The 17,951-nt window shown below is 37.9% G+C and overlaps 1 protein-coding gene across 2 annotated transcripts; it reads left to right on the top strand.

The window, feature by feature from the left end:
* Positions 1-3,453: 3,453 nt before the first annotated feature.
* Positions 3,454-17,430, top strand: sppl2 (signal peptide peptidase-like 2). Of its 2 annotated transcripts, none has more exons than XR_006106392.1 (15): positions 3,454-3,547; positions 6,283-6,399; positions 6,921-7,103; positions 7,217-7,306; positions 7,611-7,750; positions 9,153-9,295; positions 10,052-10,148; positions 10,406-10,522; positions 10,953-11,034; positions 11,149-11,223; positions 11,310-11,372; positions 11,847-11,946; positions 12,774-12,851; positions 14,098-14,372; positions 15,027-15,115. XR_006106392.1 is itself a non-coding variant. In XM_042497698.1 (15 exons), the coding sequence occupies exons 1-15, from the start codon at positions 3,500-3,502 to the stop codon at positions 15,192-15,194; spliced, it is 1,662 nt and encodes a 553-aa protein (XP_042353632.1). In that variant the 5' UTR covers positions 3,454-3,499; the 3' UTR covers positions 15,195-17,430. The 2 variants fall into 2 exon arrangements, 1 of the variants encoding a protein (XP_042353632.1); XM_042497698.1 differs by having other exon boundaries at positions 14,098-14,258; positions 15,027-17,430.
* The last annotated feature ends 521 nt before the right edge of the window (positions 17,431-17,951 follow it).

Genomic DNA, 17,951 nt, shown 5'->3' with positions numbered 1-17,951 from the left:
TATAAAAAATATTATACATTAATATGATTTTCTACTTCATTAAGTTTATTTTTTAAATCACAAACATCAAATATTCATTAGTTGTTAAAATTTTTACCCTTAAAATGCCAGGTTATTGTCATGATGTCACTTTGAGATATATATATATATGTAAGTAGTCATTTTTTTATTTATTTTTGATATGTCAATTATTTGCAACAAAATTGATTGTGAGAATACAACTAATAGAAATATTTTCTCCATATACCTAATATGGTAAAAAATTAATTAAGTAATTAAAAATAAATTAAAAATTACATCATCCGGTGGAAAATAGTAAAATTTACAAATTCCGAGGCAGAAGCTCAGAGTGACACCCATAGTTAGTACAATGATCAAAAATAGCAGTTTGAATGGGTTTCAATTACATTTTAGTGTTTTTAGGGAAAAGAAGGATATTTCTTCAACAGAATTATGGCATTGTGGAGAAGTCTTTGAAACAAAATGTAGAGTCTTGTGTTGGAAGACAAACTTTACAGAAAAATATATTTTAATGATTAACGAATAAAAAATAATTTTGATTGTTAAACAATAAGAAAAGGTGTTTTAAGGAGTTGGATATGCACTAAATTAGGATATTTGGACTGATCACTTGAAAATCTTGGAAATCTGAAAAGCACCCATGGTGTGTTAAGGGGGGTACACCTTTGCATTTAGCTTCAAGCTCACCATTTAAACTGCAAAATATACTTAAATTCCAACAATATTTCTTTATACACACAAGTAGCATCCAAGGCCTCCACTTCCAGAAGTTATGATCTATATTTTCTGATCACATAAATATTTTCACTGAAGACAAGTAATGAAAAATATCAGCCAGTAAGCATGTCAGTAATAAAGTTCAGTGTTTCAGCCACCAAAAAGGAGTACTAGTTTTTAGAAATCAGAGCAAAACTAGCGAGTATACGCACAAAAAGGTGATTTTATTCTGAAGGCAGAAATGGTTTGAGTTCCGGTGTTGATACGTCACTTGACGCAGGTAAATATCCGGCAGACGGAAGGACATATGGATGACATCATGCTGAGTGATTCAAGCTGCTGCAGTACGTCAATGAATAACAAGATAGAGCATGCAACAGCACAGATTACAGAGGGACTGAAGTCATTTACACAACAAGCAAATAACACTGGTTGCCATGGTTAAAAAAATGACTAAATATTAGTATATCGTAATGATATAAGGTAATTAATGATATAAATCTTCATGTTTTAGTCTATTATTTCGATTCATTGTTAATGTTTAGTTTGATATAGTCCAGTTAGAACAGTTTAAAACACACACAAAAAAATTAAATAAAAATCAATACATTTGCACTTGAATGTCAAATCCAAGAGGAAAAGTTATTATCCTGCATTACATTAAAAATACCTTATATATTAACATATAATATTATCTCAACAAATGGACTATTTATCACAATGTGCAATTACTTTCCATGTGCAACTGGTGTAAAAATGTTTTTAAACTGTTGAGTTTTGCATTTTGTTTTTACATTTATATGTTTATGTTGCTTTATTTATCTTTTACATCTCTAATAATGCAAATTTCCTCATTGTGGGACTAGTAAAAGATTATCTCATCTTTGATAAAAACACATGTATTGTCAAACAACGGACTGTAATACTATTATCTTTGTTCAACCCTTTCCTTTAATGTCAATTTAATTCGCACTAGAATCAATACTAATTCACCAAGAAGCCCATTATAAGTAGGTCAGTAAGTAAGTAGGTAAGTACCGCACAGCGTATAGAAGAAGTCACAGACTGCTTACAAAGTTAATGTTTGAAAAAGCAGAAAGCTGCAGATTAGCAGTTAAACTGGAGGCCGTCCAGTAATCTATAATTACAGTGAAAATACAGGGTTTGGGATGGAAAACATAGCTGCAGCCATGCCAGCCTCGCTGCCAGCCTCTTTGGCTCAAATCTGACGACAAGAGTCCAAGTCGTGTGGTGACTGAAGGATTTTAATTCTACGTGGACTTCTTTCTGTAACATGCAACATAAGTCTGGAGCTGTTAAGAGCTTTGACAGAATTTTGAGATGGTAACATTAGCCAAATAGGAAATCCTCAACAAATGGCAAAAATGAATTAATGAATAATATATACAGTTATGCCTTTTTAAAGCTTTTTTTAAAATGACATACTATACTGTGATTTTTTTAAAACTTTTATGACATACTATACTGTAACTTTATACATTGCAATGCAATAAAACACAGATTTTCAAAATATTATTGATGACATACAATATTGTTATTTTTTTCAAAACTTTTTTATGACATATGATATTGTTACTTTTATGATTTTTTATGACACACTATAATGTGATTTTTAAAGATTATTTTTCCTGAATCTCTGCTGTGATTGTTTAATTATTTGTATGACATACTGTGCTGCTTTTTCTCTTCATTTTTTTGGTAACATAATATACTGTTTGTTTTTTTAATCACATATTATACTGATTCTTTTTATTTTTTACAAATACTGTGCCATGATTTTTTATAAAATTACAATACTGTGACTTTTTAAAATACATTTTATTATGACATACTATAGTATGATGTTTCTGACACACCATCCTGTGAATTTTTAAATGAAATTTTTATGACACACTATAGTGTGACTTTTTAAATGACATACTATACTGTTATTTTGTGATTTCTTTGTACCGTCATACTATACTGTAATGTTTTTATGATTTTTTTGAATGTTACACTACACTGTGACTTAAAAAAAACACGGCATACCTACTTGTATGACCTACATCATTATAAACTGCACTGCTGACTTTATTTTTATTTATATTTATACAGATAATGTTCCGCACTTTACACATGTATATATATGTAGATATGTACAGTCTTAGTTTTTTTTTTTTAGGTTTTTTTAAGCATATTCCTTTATACTCTATTAATAATGTGTGCTCTTTATTCTCTGTTCTTACTGTATGGCGCTGCTACATCCCAATTTCTCAGTTTTGAGATCAATAAAGTATATCTATCTATCTATTTATAAACGTATAGCATCACATAAATTGACTGACTCTGGCAGTGGGGAATAAATTACATATTTGCAAACCTATTTTATGTGAAACCTAAAAAATAATCAGGTCTGTATTTTATGTTTTACCTCATGAAATGTCCTCAATCCTTTAAAAAAAATCGATCACTCATGTATACTCATCAAATCTATCATTAATAAAAAAAAATAAAATCAAACATCTTTAGAAACTCTTGAGCTCTGGTTAAATAGACTAAAATGCTTTAGATTTTTTTTGAATGACTTTGACTTCAACCAATCAGGGACGCGTTCACTTTCTTACGACGGTGACAGCCAATCAGAAACCCCGCTGAGAAAAATGGGCGTCGCTTGTTGGAACAGCTGGTGGGGGCTCGCGTGAGGGGGCTCGAGCCGAGCGGTTGGTTGGTTGATGGGGGAAACAACAACAAGCTAGGCATCATGAGGGTCCCCGAAACACTGATTTGGGCCGCTTTTCTCGTCCAGAAGGTGAGAGAGACTGACCGTGTTTCTTCAGAAACTGTTTCTCTGTGCGTTTGTTTCGCATTTCGGCACGGGGCCGACAGAAACAGGTTGTTTTTTTTTCCAGCCGCGTTCCGGGATTATTAGCTCGGATGCTATTACTGTTAGCTTGCGGAGATCACCGCGGGCCCTGGAAACCCGCACATCACTCACATTTTTATGCTACATTAACGGAGCGGGATTACTGCTGATTCACCACATCATTTTAACCCCTTTATCGGTTATGACAGACTGGATTTTAGGTCCGATTAACTGACATTAGATCGGAAAATGTTAGCTAGCAACTCGCATCATGCTGCAGTGAGAAATCAGTGTTAACGCGTCTGAAATGTGTGAGATGAGGATTAAAATGTGTTGATATTTATGTCTGAAATACTGAACTGCACTTTGACCCCTGTTAAAGTGTAACTGTGTTGTTTTCTCTGGTCTTTATAACAAACGACATACCGGTTGATCGTTTGTTATTACAAACAGAAAATAAGGTTTTGTAGATCAGGCACTTTAAGTCTTTAGGGACTGTTCTTAACTTTTCAGAGGACGGGAGTGGCTGCGGCGTGACTTCGTTTTTTGTTTTTACTTTCCTAAAAATATGTTTTTGAGCCTCCCCGAGAGACTTGGGGATAATGCCTAATCTTCCCTAAAACATATATTAGTTTTGTTTTTTTTGATGTTTAAACATTAAAGTGAAGTTTTGGTTTTCCGCTTTCGCTTTCGCTTTTCTGATAGAAACATTCCTCTCACATTATGTGTCCAAGGATTGTTGGAAATGTGAAAGTCAAATGATTATGTCTGTTTTTATAGTTTCTTGAATGAGAAATATTATAGAGGAATTGTGTAATTTAAATTTGTAGAATTTGGTTGATTTTTACAGAATACATGGCATGTTTTCTTTGAAAATCAAGTAAATACAAAATACAGACATTTAAAATTTGTTGTATTTCTCTTACAATTTCTGGCTATGATGAACAGTCTATACAGAGCAATTTGTATAATATCTGTAAGTAGAATTTGGCCAATTTCAAGAATATATGGCATGTTATTTAAAAAAATAAATAAATGATAAGTAAATACACAATACAGCCATTCAAAATTATATGCCCCGCTTAAGCAAAACTAAAAAAAAGAAGTCCCTCACCACTGCTTAAAAATTATGTTATGCCGCCCCTTTTTGCACCACCCCTGCTCTCCACTGTTATAAATATTGAACAGTGCCTTAGGATTTCAACTGCAGTAGTCTAGCACTGACTAGTAGTAGATCATCGGCCGATATCCTGCCAGTTTATTAGGCACGCATGGCTAACACTAGCTAACGCAATCTATTACAACACTGCAGCAGTTTCCATTCAAATGTTCATTTTGTCTTGAAAATGTAGATTTAACTGTATTGAACTATGGATGTGTTCATAGTATTATTTTGTCCACTTCACTACAATTCAACAGCACTTCGTACTACGATGTGTATACTAATACACGGTATCGTTTAAGATGGAAAAAAGGATTAAAACTTTGTAGGGCAACAACCAGAAAAGTACAGTTTTACAATCAAACAGTATGTGCCATTTCACATTTTCCACACAGTTTAAAGCAGGTAATAATTATACTGGGCCCTTACCTGCTCTCCTTAGCTTGCAGTCGCATGGTCAGTTTCTCCTGTATATGCGGTTTTGTAGCTTGTCCGATCTTGTTTGGCCATTTTTGTCCCGGAGAGCCGCTCCACCTTAAATATCATTTTTACCAGCGGTTTGGTGTCCAACAGTATCCCGCAGCTGATGGGCACCGAGGTGTTTAGTCTCAAATATTTCTCCAAAAGACATTAGAAATGTGTCCCGCAGAAGATAATCCACATCCGCATTGACTAATTTATGATAAATACTAACGTCTGAAACCCGCGAGCGCGCGCCAACACTAATTGGTACACCGCCAATCAAATTACAGCAGGGAAACAGCCAATCAGCGTCAGGTGGCGTCAAATCTGTGCCACCTGCTTTCAGGCTGCAGGCATGCTCATGGTTTCATATTCATTTCTAAGTTATGCAGTACCACAAAAACTCACTTTTCTCTCCTCCTTTCCTCAAATCAGTCAAATTATCACCTCTAAGTCTTAATATGGCTAACATCCAAAATAAATCCCCACTAATCAGTTATATAACATCATCTCCAAGCTTTATCCTTGTTATAGAACAGGATGTATCGGCTACATATAGCCTGATTTAAGACCATATTTTAAAATATTCCTGTTAATAAAAAATACTGAACAATAAAGACTGTTTATAAAAAGTACTGTATAGCCCAGGGTGTACATTATGAATGTTTGGGGTTTTTTCCGTTTTTACTCTTCATGGAGGCGAAGACTTGACATCTACAAAACTTTGACTTTTTTTAACCTTGCATGTCAGAAATCTAAACTTCTGAAGACAAATAGACATAGAATAGACACATTTACTAAACATCTTTTAAGTGTTAAATTGCTCAGTGAGTTTGCAGCTGACGGTGCTACGAACTGTTTAGAGAAAAACTGTTTAACTGATCATTCTCTGTCAGCAATACATTTGACTTTCACTTTGCTACAAGACTGCAGGTGAAACGGCAACAACAGTTCATGTGCACCTGGAAATAATATTCCAGTATATGGTCCAAAAATCAAAGTTTCAAGTATTTAATGAACTTATAAAATAACACAGATGCTGTTGTCATGCCGACAGGTGGTGGGAGAGTACGGCATGGCCCATTTCAGTGACAAGGGCAAGAGCAAAGGAAAGGATTACTGCATATTCTTCAACTCACAGTGGGCTCGTCTACCTCAGGACCTCAACAAGGCAGTAAGTCATGAGAGAGCGACAAGAAGTGTAAAATAATAATGACTTCATAAAAAAAGACCTGCATAGTTCATAGCCTCAAAGAGCAGAGGGTATCCACAACAGTTTAGAGTTATATGCACGTGATCGATAAAATCTTTCAGGAAGCCTCATACAGGATGTTGAAATCTGATCTCTCCACTCTCAGTGCCTGTTGGCAGCTGCTTTATGAACCGACTGCAAATGTTGGAGATCTGTATGATTTATATCAGAATACAATGAGCAACAATAATCCACCCTAGAGGGGAAAAAAAGCATAAAGGATTACATTTTTTTGTGTTTAATTGTATCTTTAGAAATCCTAGATCCTAAAACAGTCAAGACAAGACTTGCACCTCATTTTGGAAGCATTTTTGAAAGCACAGCCTCTTAATAAATTCACATCAAATAAGTGCTGTCTTTTTTTAAAAATTTATATTAAGTTTTGAAAACTAACAGAATGTCGTCCTTGCTCTGGCTAACATTGCAAATCTTTTGTCTTCAAGTCACGTCTTCAGATCTATGACCTGACAACATCGGTCCTGTGCTCGCCCTCTGACGTCCCGGAGGGTGGCTTCCCAAATCGCATCCCCATGGTGATGAGAGGCAACTGCACTTTCTATGAAAAGGTCCGACTGGCCCAGATTAACGGTGCCAAGGGCCTGCTCATCGTCAGCAAGGACAGACTGGTAACGCTGCTTAGAACTCTATCTTCAGGCTTTTATTCACTTTGCATTAAGATCAAACTGATTCTGGCACTTCAGAAAAGAGAATACAAGTTTCTTTCGTTTGTTTTTTGCAGACACCACCAGCAGGGAACAAGACTCAGTATGAGGAGATTGACATTCCTGTAGCGCTGCTCAGCTACTCTGATATGCTGGACATAAGCAAGGTGAGAGTTCAGACACAGGCTATTGAAATGGTAGACAAATAAACATCTGGCTGCCTGTGAGGCTCCAAACAGTATCAGTTTGTCTCTTTCTGATAAGTTAATAAACTCTAAACATTTGACAGTATGACAGCAAGAGCCGATGTGGATATATTTCAGGTTGAGAGTAATAAATAAGCAAAAATACAAACTGGATCTTTGCCAAATGTAAAATAATGCAAGTTTGGTGAGAATCTACACCGGAGAAGTATGCTACGCAATGATTTAGCAAAATCTTTTGACTAAAGTCTGTTTCCACCTCCTGCAGACTTTTGGTAAAGGAAGACAGGTCGCCATGTACGCACCCAATGAGCCGGTGTTGGACTACAACATGGTGATCATCTTTTTGATGGCTGTAGGGACAGTTGCAATCGGAGGCTACTGGGCCGGCAGCAGAGACAGCAAGAAGTAAGTGGACGTGATGGAGGAAACTCACTTATCAGCATTATATCGTCAGTTGGGTTTAAGTGTTTCAACCTGTAGAGAAATTACTCCACATGATGTGCTGGTCATGACGGGCAGTGATGCACTGGAGGATAATGAATGATGGCTTTTTATTCTCAGAGCAGAGGATAATCGGGCTGGGAATTGTTTAAAAAATGACAATACCAGTATCAATACCAGTTCTCGTTAAGCGATGAATGGCTGGTTTCCATTTACCCTCAAATTGCGCAAATTGAAAAAAAAACAAAAACATTTTTTACACTCGCATTCAGTTCTTTTGATTGGCGGACCCGTACTTCCTTAAGGAATATAAACAGTCAAGAAACTGACACATTTCAGACTTCAGCCTCCTGCAGACTGTGAGACTGAGACGCACTGTAGTGGTAATAGTGGTCATTTTTTGTCTCTCATATATCACGGAAGTAAGTTATCACGTTCCCCTTCCGCAGACCCCGGGACAAAAAGGATCGAATGCAGGAATTGTTTGACTGAAGATGTTTAGATACTACGTGAGCTGCGTTATTTTGGTTGATACCAGATTCCCAGCCCTCAGGGATACCTTTTGTCTGGTTTAAAATGAATGTTTTAATCTAAATATGGTACAAAAGTTGTTTTTAAGGGACAAAACTGGTAGCTGATTATCAACAATGATGCTGGTTGTGATGAAGAGTTTACTTCAGTATGTGTTTCCACTAGATGACATTATTATAGGCCACAGAGTTTCCTTCTGCCTGCATTCTGTGCTTTTACACTGCTAAATTTAAATCAAAGTTAATCAGGGGGTCATCTCCAGGGAAAATTAGTCACAGTTTTCTTGGCGACGAGCTACAAGCGTGTAATAGCTCCGTCTTTCCTCTTATTCGCCTCTACCCGAGCAGTCTGCATTGTGTCCCTGCGACTCCACTAAAGGGCAGCGATGTTTGCTTGAGGCTGTAAGAGTGACTCATCGGCCCGAGCCAATCCGAGTCGGTCCTTCCTGACGGAGTTGCCAAGGTGACTGAGGGCACAGTCAGATGGGGTCTCTGACGCACAGGACCGCGGGCAAAAAAAACATTTTGGAATATGTGTGTGTGTTTGGAACTCGGGAAGGAAGTAAGTCCCGGCCAGCCAGTCGGCCTAATGATGGTAAATATTGACTGCCGATGTTCGGATGATCGTCCTGGCTGCTTTGGCAAGTCACCAACCATCAGTGAAAACTAAAACAAGTGAAAGTAAAACCTAAGAGGCTCACTAACTGCACCGAGACCATTTTCCTTGAAAAGCTGGCTCCAGCTGTGCATAGACGCTGATCATTAGAGTTCTGAACTTCCCAAACAGGCCTGCTCAGGTCAGCACGCCTCCCTGAATTTCCTTCCTCCTCCTGCAGACGCTACATGAAGCACAAACGGGACGACGGTGCGGAGAAGCAGGACGAGGAGACCGTAGACGTCACCCCCATCATGATCTGTGTGTTCGTGGTTATGTGCTGCAGCATGCTGGTGCTACTCTACTTTTTCTATGATCGCCTGGGTACGACACGAAAACACCTACACATCATCGACCTGAACACACATAATCAGGGTTCCCGCGGTTCCTTAAAAAGTCTCAAAAGGCACTGACTTCATTAATGTAAAAATAGGGCCTTAATTAGTATTAAAATATCTTAGATCAATCTTTTTACAATCTCAAAGTAATTGAAAACATATATCTCTAATATGTTTTTTTTGTTTTTAAATAATTTACCAAATGGCTCTGAAAAAAAGTCTTTAACATGTCTTGATCTGCAGGAACGTTGATAATATGACACTCAATATGCTGATCAAAGATACTCGTTCAGGTTTTGTTAAAAAAAAAAAGCTCTTTGGTCAGATCCACTTTAATGTGACCAACAGATTATTAGTGGTTTCAGTCCTGTCTGCCCAGTATTTATTGCTGTGCTCAAACTCAGTCTGTAATTTTTCCCTCGGTCTTTGTGGTCTGGCATGACTCGATAAGGCACTTTTTTGGGATAGAGTGTGGAGAACGTGATCGAGATTGTGTTCCTTGTGTCTTAAGATCTGCTAGCTTTTTTTTTAGCTTTCTGAGCTTTTATTGTCTTTGATCACTCAGCACATTAAATACTCGACACAGCGGTGAAACTGACACCACTATTCAGATATTCAAAGACTAACTTTGTTAAAAACCAAACACCCCAAAAATTGAATTTCTTCAATGAAATATGAGTGAATATCATGTAATAATGTAAACTTATCTCCCGCCTGCGTCCTCTGTTTCCTCACTGTTCAGCCATTTGGGTCATCGCCATCTTCTGTGTGGCGTCCGCTGTCGGCCTCCACAGCTGTCTGTGGCCTTTTGTCAGGAGACTTCCTTTCTGCAAGTGCAGGTGAGACTGTTAACATGGTTACATAATACTGGCTACCCAAAAAGTCTACAGTTTCTGAATGTCCATACAGCTGCATAATTTTACCGAGCTTTGTGTATTTGTTTACTCATTCACTTTACTTACTATACACCCTCAAATAATGTGGTTCAAGACAGAGATGGGACCTCAGGGTATAATTTTAGGCATATAATTATTGTAAGTTAATGGTTAGCCTGAGAAAACACTGCACACTTTGTGGGTTTGTCTTATGGCCACAGGGTCCCAGAGAACAACTTGCCGTACTTGCACAAACGGCCACAGATCCGCATGCTGCTGCTGTCGGCCGTCTGCATCGGTGTCAGCATCACGTGGATGGTGTTTCGCAATGAAGACCAGTAAGTGCAAAGAGAAAAAAAGTGCAAAATTCAGTCACGTGTACACGGAAAACAGTCACTGCATTAAAACTGACAGGATGTTTACACGTTGTGTGTGTTAGTCCTTTTATTATTTACAAAAGTATTTACTATCCTGGCAGAAATATTAATAGATAACAGTGTTATCATGTGGGCTGCAGATGCACTGAAATTAATTTTTATTTACATTTAAAAGGATATCTGCAACAGTAGGCCAGAGTATTACATTTAATCTCTAAACGGTGGTTTAAGAGCCTACGGTGTTGGTTGCTTGTTGCGTGACATAATAGTAGCATTTTTCTGTGTGTGTGTGTGTGTGTGTGTGTGTGTGTGTGTGAGATAACATGTTAGAAGTACATTATATGCTGCTGATGGTGCTGGCTGACTCACAGTCTTGTTATGTGTCCTCCAGGTGGGCGTGGGTGTTGCAGGACGCCCTGGGGATCGCCTTCTGTCTCTACATGCTTAAAACAGTCAGACTCCCCACATTTAAGGTGGGTCAGCACTCATATAAACAACAACAATGTCAAAAGTGTTTTAACTGCGTTTGGAATAATACGTGTTGGTTGTAAACTCACCTGATGTATTTTTCGGTCTCTTCTCTGCAGGCTTGCACCTTATTACTGTCGGTCCTTTTTGTCTACGATGTTTTCTTTGTATTTATTACACCCTTCTTCACAAAGGTAAGTCAAGACTGCTTTCTCAGGGGTGTTCAAATGTCTGCAGTCAGTGTGTCATGCTTACGTTACTCATGGCTTTCTCTCCACAGAGTGGGGAAAGTATAATGGTGGAGGTAGCGGCTGGTCCCTCTGACTCCTCCACGCATGAAAAGGTGAGTTTGTTTTCAGATTTTACAACGCTCCAAACCTTTCAGCTCGGAGGAAAAGCAGCTGATAGGAGCACTGATTAGTGTTCATACAAGGTGCTGGAAGTACTTGACTTTTACTCCCACATACCCTGAAAATCAGACATTTAATTTGATCCTTGAAAAAGTACTTGAATATAATTGAGAGAAAAACAGAAATATCAATTATTTCATGAAACGTATTTGATGAATTTCTTTAATTACTTTGTCCTTTGCCAGTCACATGCCGTGAATAATTTAACGGTTTTTAACAATAAGTTAATTTTTAGGCCCAGGTAGCCTGTTTGCTTGATTTACGGATTTTCACAATTTTCTCTTGTAACATATAACTGTGGAGAAAACAATTTCCTTCTTGAAAGTCCTTGACAAGGTACTTGAAAGTTCCTTGAATTTGACTCGCCCCTGTCTGTACAAACGCTGATGAATGTTTGTTTCCTCCAGCTTCCCATGGTGCTCAAAGTGCCCAGGTTAAACTCCTCTCCTCTGGCTCTCTGTGACCGGCCCTTCTCCCTCCTGGGCTTTGGCGATATCCTAGTACCGGGTAATTAACTGCGTCATCCCACCACAAGAAACTCAAACTGATTAAAGCTTATAATATGGGTTTTTTATGGTCACAACGAGAAAATTACTGAACCACCAATGACCACAGACACCCTGTTTAGACTTTCAGAGGAGCAGAAAACACTGTTGTGGCTGCCAGCTATGTAATTTCAGAGGACCCACATTTTCATGGCTGCAAATCTAATGATATATAATTACAAGGTTTAGTTCTCACAAATTAATGGCTGCACAATAATACCTTTCCTTATTTTTTTGTGAAATATTTTATTTCATTTAGCTTATTTGGTGTATTAGGAAATGTCAAGTGTTAATTATTTATTAATTATTCACCCAGTGTTAACATTAGAAGAAATCTGTTTTTCTTTCACTGTGAACAAAGAATCCAAATTAAGAGAAAATTCTTGTTGAATTGAAGTAAAAGGGGACCGCGTTTAATTGATAATAATTTAAAAATGCAAAACTATCAAAACGTCCATTTACAAACTGTCACACAACTTGTGCTGTATAATCCAAGTCTCATTTATCCGGTCGAAAGCTCAGGACATTAACACATGCATGTATGCGGAAACCTTACTATTAAAAACACATTTGCATTAATAGTCTCACGCACAGACGGGTAGTGAATCTGGGCAAGTGCGTGCATCTGAAGTGCACAAACATGATTAGGATTATACAGCGCGAGTTGTGCAAAACTTTACAAATACACGTTTTGAACTTTTGATATAACTGTGCTGTTGCTAAACGTGGACCCCACTGACTTCAATTCATGCCTATTTATAAATGCCTTATGTTTTTTTCTTCTGTCAGGTCTGCTGGTGGCGTACTGTCACAGATTTGACATTTTAACACAATCTTCTAGGATCTACTTTGTGGCCTGCACAATCGGTATGTACACGAGCAGGGGTCACGTGAGGATTGTATCTGGTGAAATGCTGCTGTAGCGTTATGATCAGACCTATTCAGACAGGATTAATGTTAAAGGGGAGGTTGGCAATAAAAAATAAATACTGTGCTCCTATATCAATTAGCCCATTGCTCTGGACGCCATTACAACAGCCTATTTAATAAGTTTTTACAGGGTCTTGCTCTCCTGATGGTTTTACATTTTTTTCTCTTGTAATAGTTTCCAAATATATCTATTGCAAGTGATAAAATGTTCCCATCCATTAGATACTGCAAAAGCATTTTTTGACATCCTCCATTTTTACACAGAAGACAAATTTCACACTGAGCTGAAAAAAATAAGAATAAAGTGAAGGACATACTTATTTTATTTCAAGTTATAATCTTACTTAAATTTCGATTTTATTTCTATTTATTTACTTTTCTTGCAACCATATACAAATGGGACAGTGGGACGATGGGTGTTTAGGACAAACAGCTCTTCCTGCAGAAAAAAATATTCAGGAATTTATTTTGAAATCAAAGAATGTGGCTCTGGATGACATTTAAATTACAAAGGGAAAGTGTAGGTAATTGTGGCTCTTACTGTCACTCGATTATTACTGATTACCCACAGAAACGTTCTCATCATGATTAAAATCACCTACCAGGGCAGCTAATGTTATCCCTTTGAAACCTAAGCAAATTAGCTCAATTTATTTCAAAAACACAGGAAGAGAGAGATGAAAAATTCAAGAAGATATTTTACTAATTTAGAAGAAATTAGTAAAAAGTTACAAGAAAATGAGCCAAAAATAAGCCAACAAAAAGGTATCAAAAAAAGACCCTAAAACAGTGTTATGCTAACCAAATGTTTTTCTTTTTTTCTGTAACATTAAATAATAATAAGATAATTATAAGTATAGTTTTTTCCTTCATTTTTTAAAATAATTTCCAATAAAACCCCCCAGCTAAATTTTGAGGGGGGGGGTTGTCACATTTTACTGATTTTTTTTTTTTACAGTTTATAGAACATTTCTTGCCAAGTTGTTTTTGAAAGAAATCAAATCAGTTTTCTCACATTTCAGAGGTTTGAATGCTAGTGAAAGGCATCTGAACGCAGAACACGAAAATAATTAATTCAGTGTAAATGGGTCTTTAGAGCGACAAACTGCATTACGTTGTTGGTTAAACATGACTAGACTTTTAAAATGCTGACCGCGTGTGTGCTGTCTGTGTCTCCTGTCAGCTTACGGTATCGGCCTGCTGATCACCTTCGTGGCTCTGGCCTTGATGCAGATGGGTCAGCCGGCCTTGCTCTACCTGGTGCCTTGCACTCTGCTCACCAGCCTCACTGTAGCGCTGTGGCGCAGGGAGTTGCCCCAGTTCTGGACTGGAAGTGGATTTGTGGTGAATACCAGTTTGATATGACCGCCTACTGCCGAAGAACAAAAAACTATCAACAAAAGAAAACACAAAAAAACCCTAGAGTTTAATAACATGCAGAGTAAAGTAGAATTTTAAGTTGAGTAACCCCTTTAAATAATTCCATCCGTTCCAACTGCCTCTTTCTGTTCTACTGTCCACCCTCCCTCACCTTCCTCCCATCGCTGCTCCTTGCCCTTTATTTTACTGTGGTGTGCTCTAGTCTGCTGCTGAGGGCTCAGCTGTCTGTGAATGTCACTGCAGGTACTCCATCTGAGCTTGCTACTTTACACTACCATTAAAACATCTTTTATAAGGTTCCTTTTTTTGTGTTTTATTCCCCTCAAGAGTAGTTTTGTTTTGTTTCTGCACACAGATCTTTGACAGATTAGTGGTTAGCGGCTATTACTGGTGGTGATGGGTGATTTAGATCAGCTGGTGTTAAATTGTTAGCATGTTATCTGTGTGGTTTACTGGGATTTTCTTTGGTATTCGTCTCTTTCTCTATGCATATCTGGGACTTTTTGTTTTATATCTCTGCGTACAGGAATACCTCTGACAACATTAAGGCTCCTTAAATTGGGGATCATAAACAGTCCATTTAGCCTTAAATCTACCCGTGAACAGAGGAATGACTGTATTTTCTTTGGTTTTGTTTGTCTTTTCTATTCTGTCCTCTGTTTTCATTACATTTAGTTTTCGGCTCCACACAATCCAGCCATCTTATATAGACACTGTTTTTGTCCCCTGCAGCCTCCCATAGTGCTCGCGCCGATCAACTGTACACAAACTGCAGCGCCACAGACAGAGGATCACTCGACTAAACCGGAGCCACAAACCACAGAGGAGGACTCACCCAATCACCCGCCTCAAGAAACGCCCCCCGCTGAGCGAGACGAGGAGGAAAATAAATCTAACTGAAAGGACGTTCCAGTACGGCATTTTACATTTCACTCCATGTTTTATTTGTTATTTTTTTGTTTTTTTAAATTTTGTCTCAGTCAGTGGACATTTTTAAGTATGGATGTTATAATTTGCACTTGGTGCAAAAGGAAGAGGAGATCTGTGCTTTCTGAACGGCTGGCTCAGCGGGGCGCCAGGATCGGACACACGAGGTCGAGGCATTGAAACAGACAAACAAACGGAGTACAAAAACCTGCACCGCAGCCCTAACACCTTCTTCTGTTAACAGTCTGTACCGCCTAAAGGGAAAGAAAAGCCAAATCTGGAAGCTGTTGAACACTAAATACTCTGACACCGAGCAGAGGCTCTTACCTCTTTAAAGGCCCGGTCACACCAGCGTTCAAAACAGCAAAAATTCACAACGAAATCAGTCATTTCAGTGGAATCACTGCAGTTAGTGGATTTGTTCACAGGGACGAGGTAAATCCCCTATTTTTTCCAAGTTTATTGAGCCATCGTAACGTATTAGCAGTGTTGCTCCATCCACTTTAATAAATTATTAAATGCTCCACAAAAGAGGAGTTGTTTTAGGCAGTTATGAAGAGCTGCAGCTATTTGACAGCTGACAGAAAACTAACCAGCATCCATTTTGATAATCAAATAATTGTCATTTTTTAAGCCTAAGATTTGCAGGTTTCAGCTTCTTCATTGTTTTGGTCTCATACATGAAAATTAACTAAATATTTTTGGGGTTTTCAACTGTTGATCAAATAAAATAAGACGTCATCTCAGGCTCTAAGAAAATACGAAAGGCGTTTTAGAATTTCTGACTTATTAAAGACAGAATTAATTCATTAATCAAGAACTGACTGAATTAATAACAGAAGTAATTATTAGTTGTAACCCAATTTTGAACACACCGGCTATTTTCTGATGACGATAAAGCCTCCCTGGGGTGAGGGCCAATATTTTGGGCTACCTTCTCTCCCATGGGCCAGAATTTCAGGTTAATCTCGATGAACATTGATCTGCATGTAACAAAAATAAACAAAAGATTGCACTAATATAAAGCTAACTTGTGATCAGGCCTTAGTTTAATGTGTTCTGCCCCTCTGAATGGACTATTTATCTGCCGCTCAAATATAAACGATCGATATCGGATATCTGACCTCAACATATATATGCAGAGTAGTCACCAATCCTCCACGGACAAATTCTTCACTGTGCCACTTTCTGGTGTGACGGGGCCTTAAGGATCTCCGTATTTTCTCAAAAGCACACTACATAACAAGCCATTGTAGCTGTCTTTATCCCTCCATTACAATATAAACTGTCACAATATAAACTACAGCAGTGACGGCAGAAGACTCACTTTTTAAAATGTGGTGTTACAGATGTTGACTGAGCCAAAGCTATCAGAGTTTTGTTGTTTGTTTTTTTTTAAACTGAAGGATTTGTCGTTTTCTCATCTTACTTTTGGTATATTTTGTTTTGCATGATTTTGTTTTTACCCTTTATACGCAGCCAGGGTTTAATCTATAGTGCAGACTGTATACATGACTGCGACAGTTAAAACGTCGGCAGACACAGTTTTGTTCCCCTCCAGTAGTTAATCTTGTGTCTTAAAAGTTGGTTTTGGCCTTATTGTGTCCATGTTGGGAGGTGAAGTAGAATGTGGTCGTCGCTTTATGAAAAACACGAACTCTTAATGCTGGTGTGCTGCAGTTTAACGTACGAGCTGAGGAGCGAGTGACGGGTTGTGTTAGTGTTCGTAGATTAGTTCGTACGAAGCATTTGCACAATATTTTTTAATTAATGGGCTGACAAAAGCCGTTGGCTCATGTATTTATATGTTTATGTATACTCAGAAAGGGTTAAAGAAATCATGGTTTCTATATATCCAATATTCATCCTGCTTTTGTTTTTAAAAGTCCATTTGTGACTCGAAGGTTTCATGATAAACACCAGAGGTCGACTGCCGCTCTGTACGCCAGTCAAGATACTGTATCTTTCCGATTCATTTATGATGCCTAAAAATCGAGTTCAACATTCCCGTGTAGAAGCTGAGGTCAAAAAAAAGGTAAAATTGATTTGGTCGGAGGTGAAATGAGAGCAGCTTCGTTGTCTGGTTGTGTGCCCGCGCTGACTCGACAGGACGGGAGATTATTCATTCACCAGTAACAGTTTGTTGTCACCAAGTGGTTTTTAAAGCCTCTGATGAGGAAAACGTATAATAAAGAAACATTGTATTTGATATTTGGCGTGTTTGGTTTTTCTTGCACAATTTTACAATATTAAAACTCGACAGGGTTTGGGAGTAGGGCTTGGCGATATGGTTTTAAAATAATATCACAATATTTTTAGGCTATATCACAAATATAATATAGGCTCAAGAGAGAGGAGACACAAGCTCTGCTGGATGCGGCCTCTGAGCCAAAATTTCAAACATTTTGGTGAACATGCAGCAGAATTTTGGCAAAATTTAGTTGTGGGGAAAGAAAGTGTGTGGACTTGTCCATATTTCCAAATGCACCCTACTTTAAATCGAGGTCAAGGTGTCCAGGCGGGCTATTTTAAACTACTTAAAGTCATGAAAATTGGGTTAAATATTATAGAAACATTTAAAAAATTCATTGGTAAAAGCGCGTGAGAGCCTGGTGTTTGGATACGTTGATGTCAAACATGACCGCAGCGGTTACAGTTTGTGAATGCGTCTTTTCATCCAGCTGTGAAAAAGCTCCACTGCTGCTCAGACTCTGCAGAGATGAACAGCAG

The sequence above is a fragment of the Plectropomus leopardus genome, chromosome 12 (assembly GCF_008729295.1).
Source record: "Plectropomus leopardus isolate mb chromosome 12, YSFRI_Pleo_2.0, whole genome shotgun sequence".
Classification (NCBI taxonomy): Eukaryota; Metazoa; Chordata; class Actinopteri; order Perciformes; family Serranidae; genus Plectropomus; species Plectropomus leopardus.
Note: the sequence above shows the minus strand (reverse complement) of the source record. Positions and strands in the feature narration are given on the sequence as shown.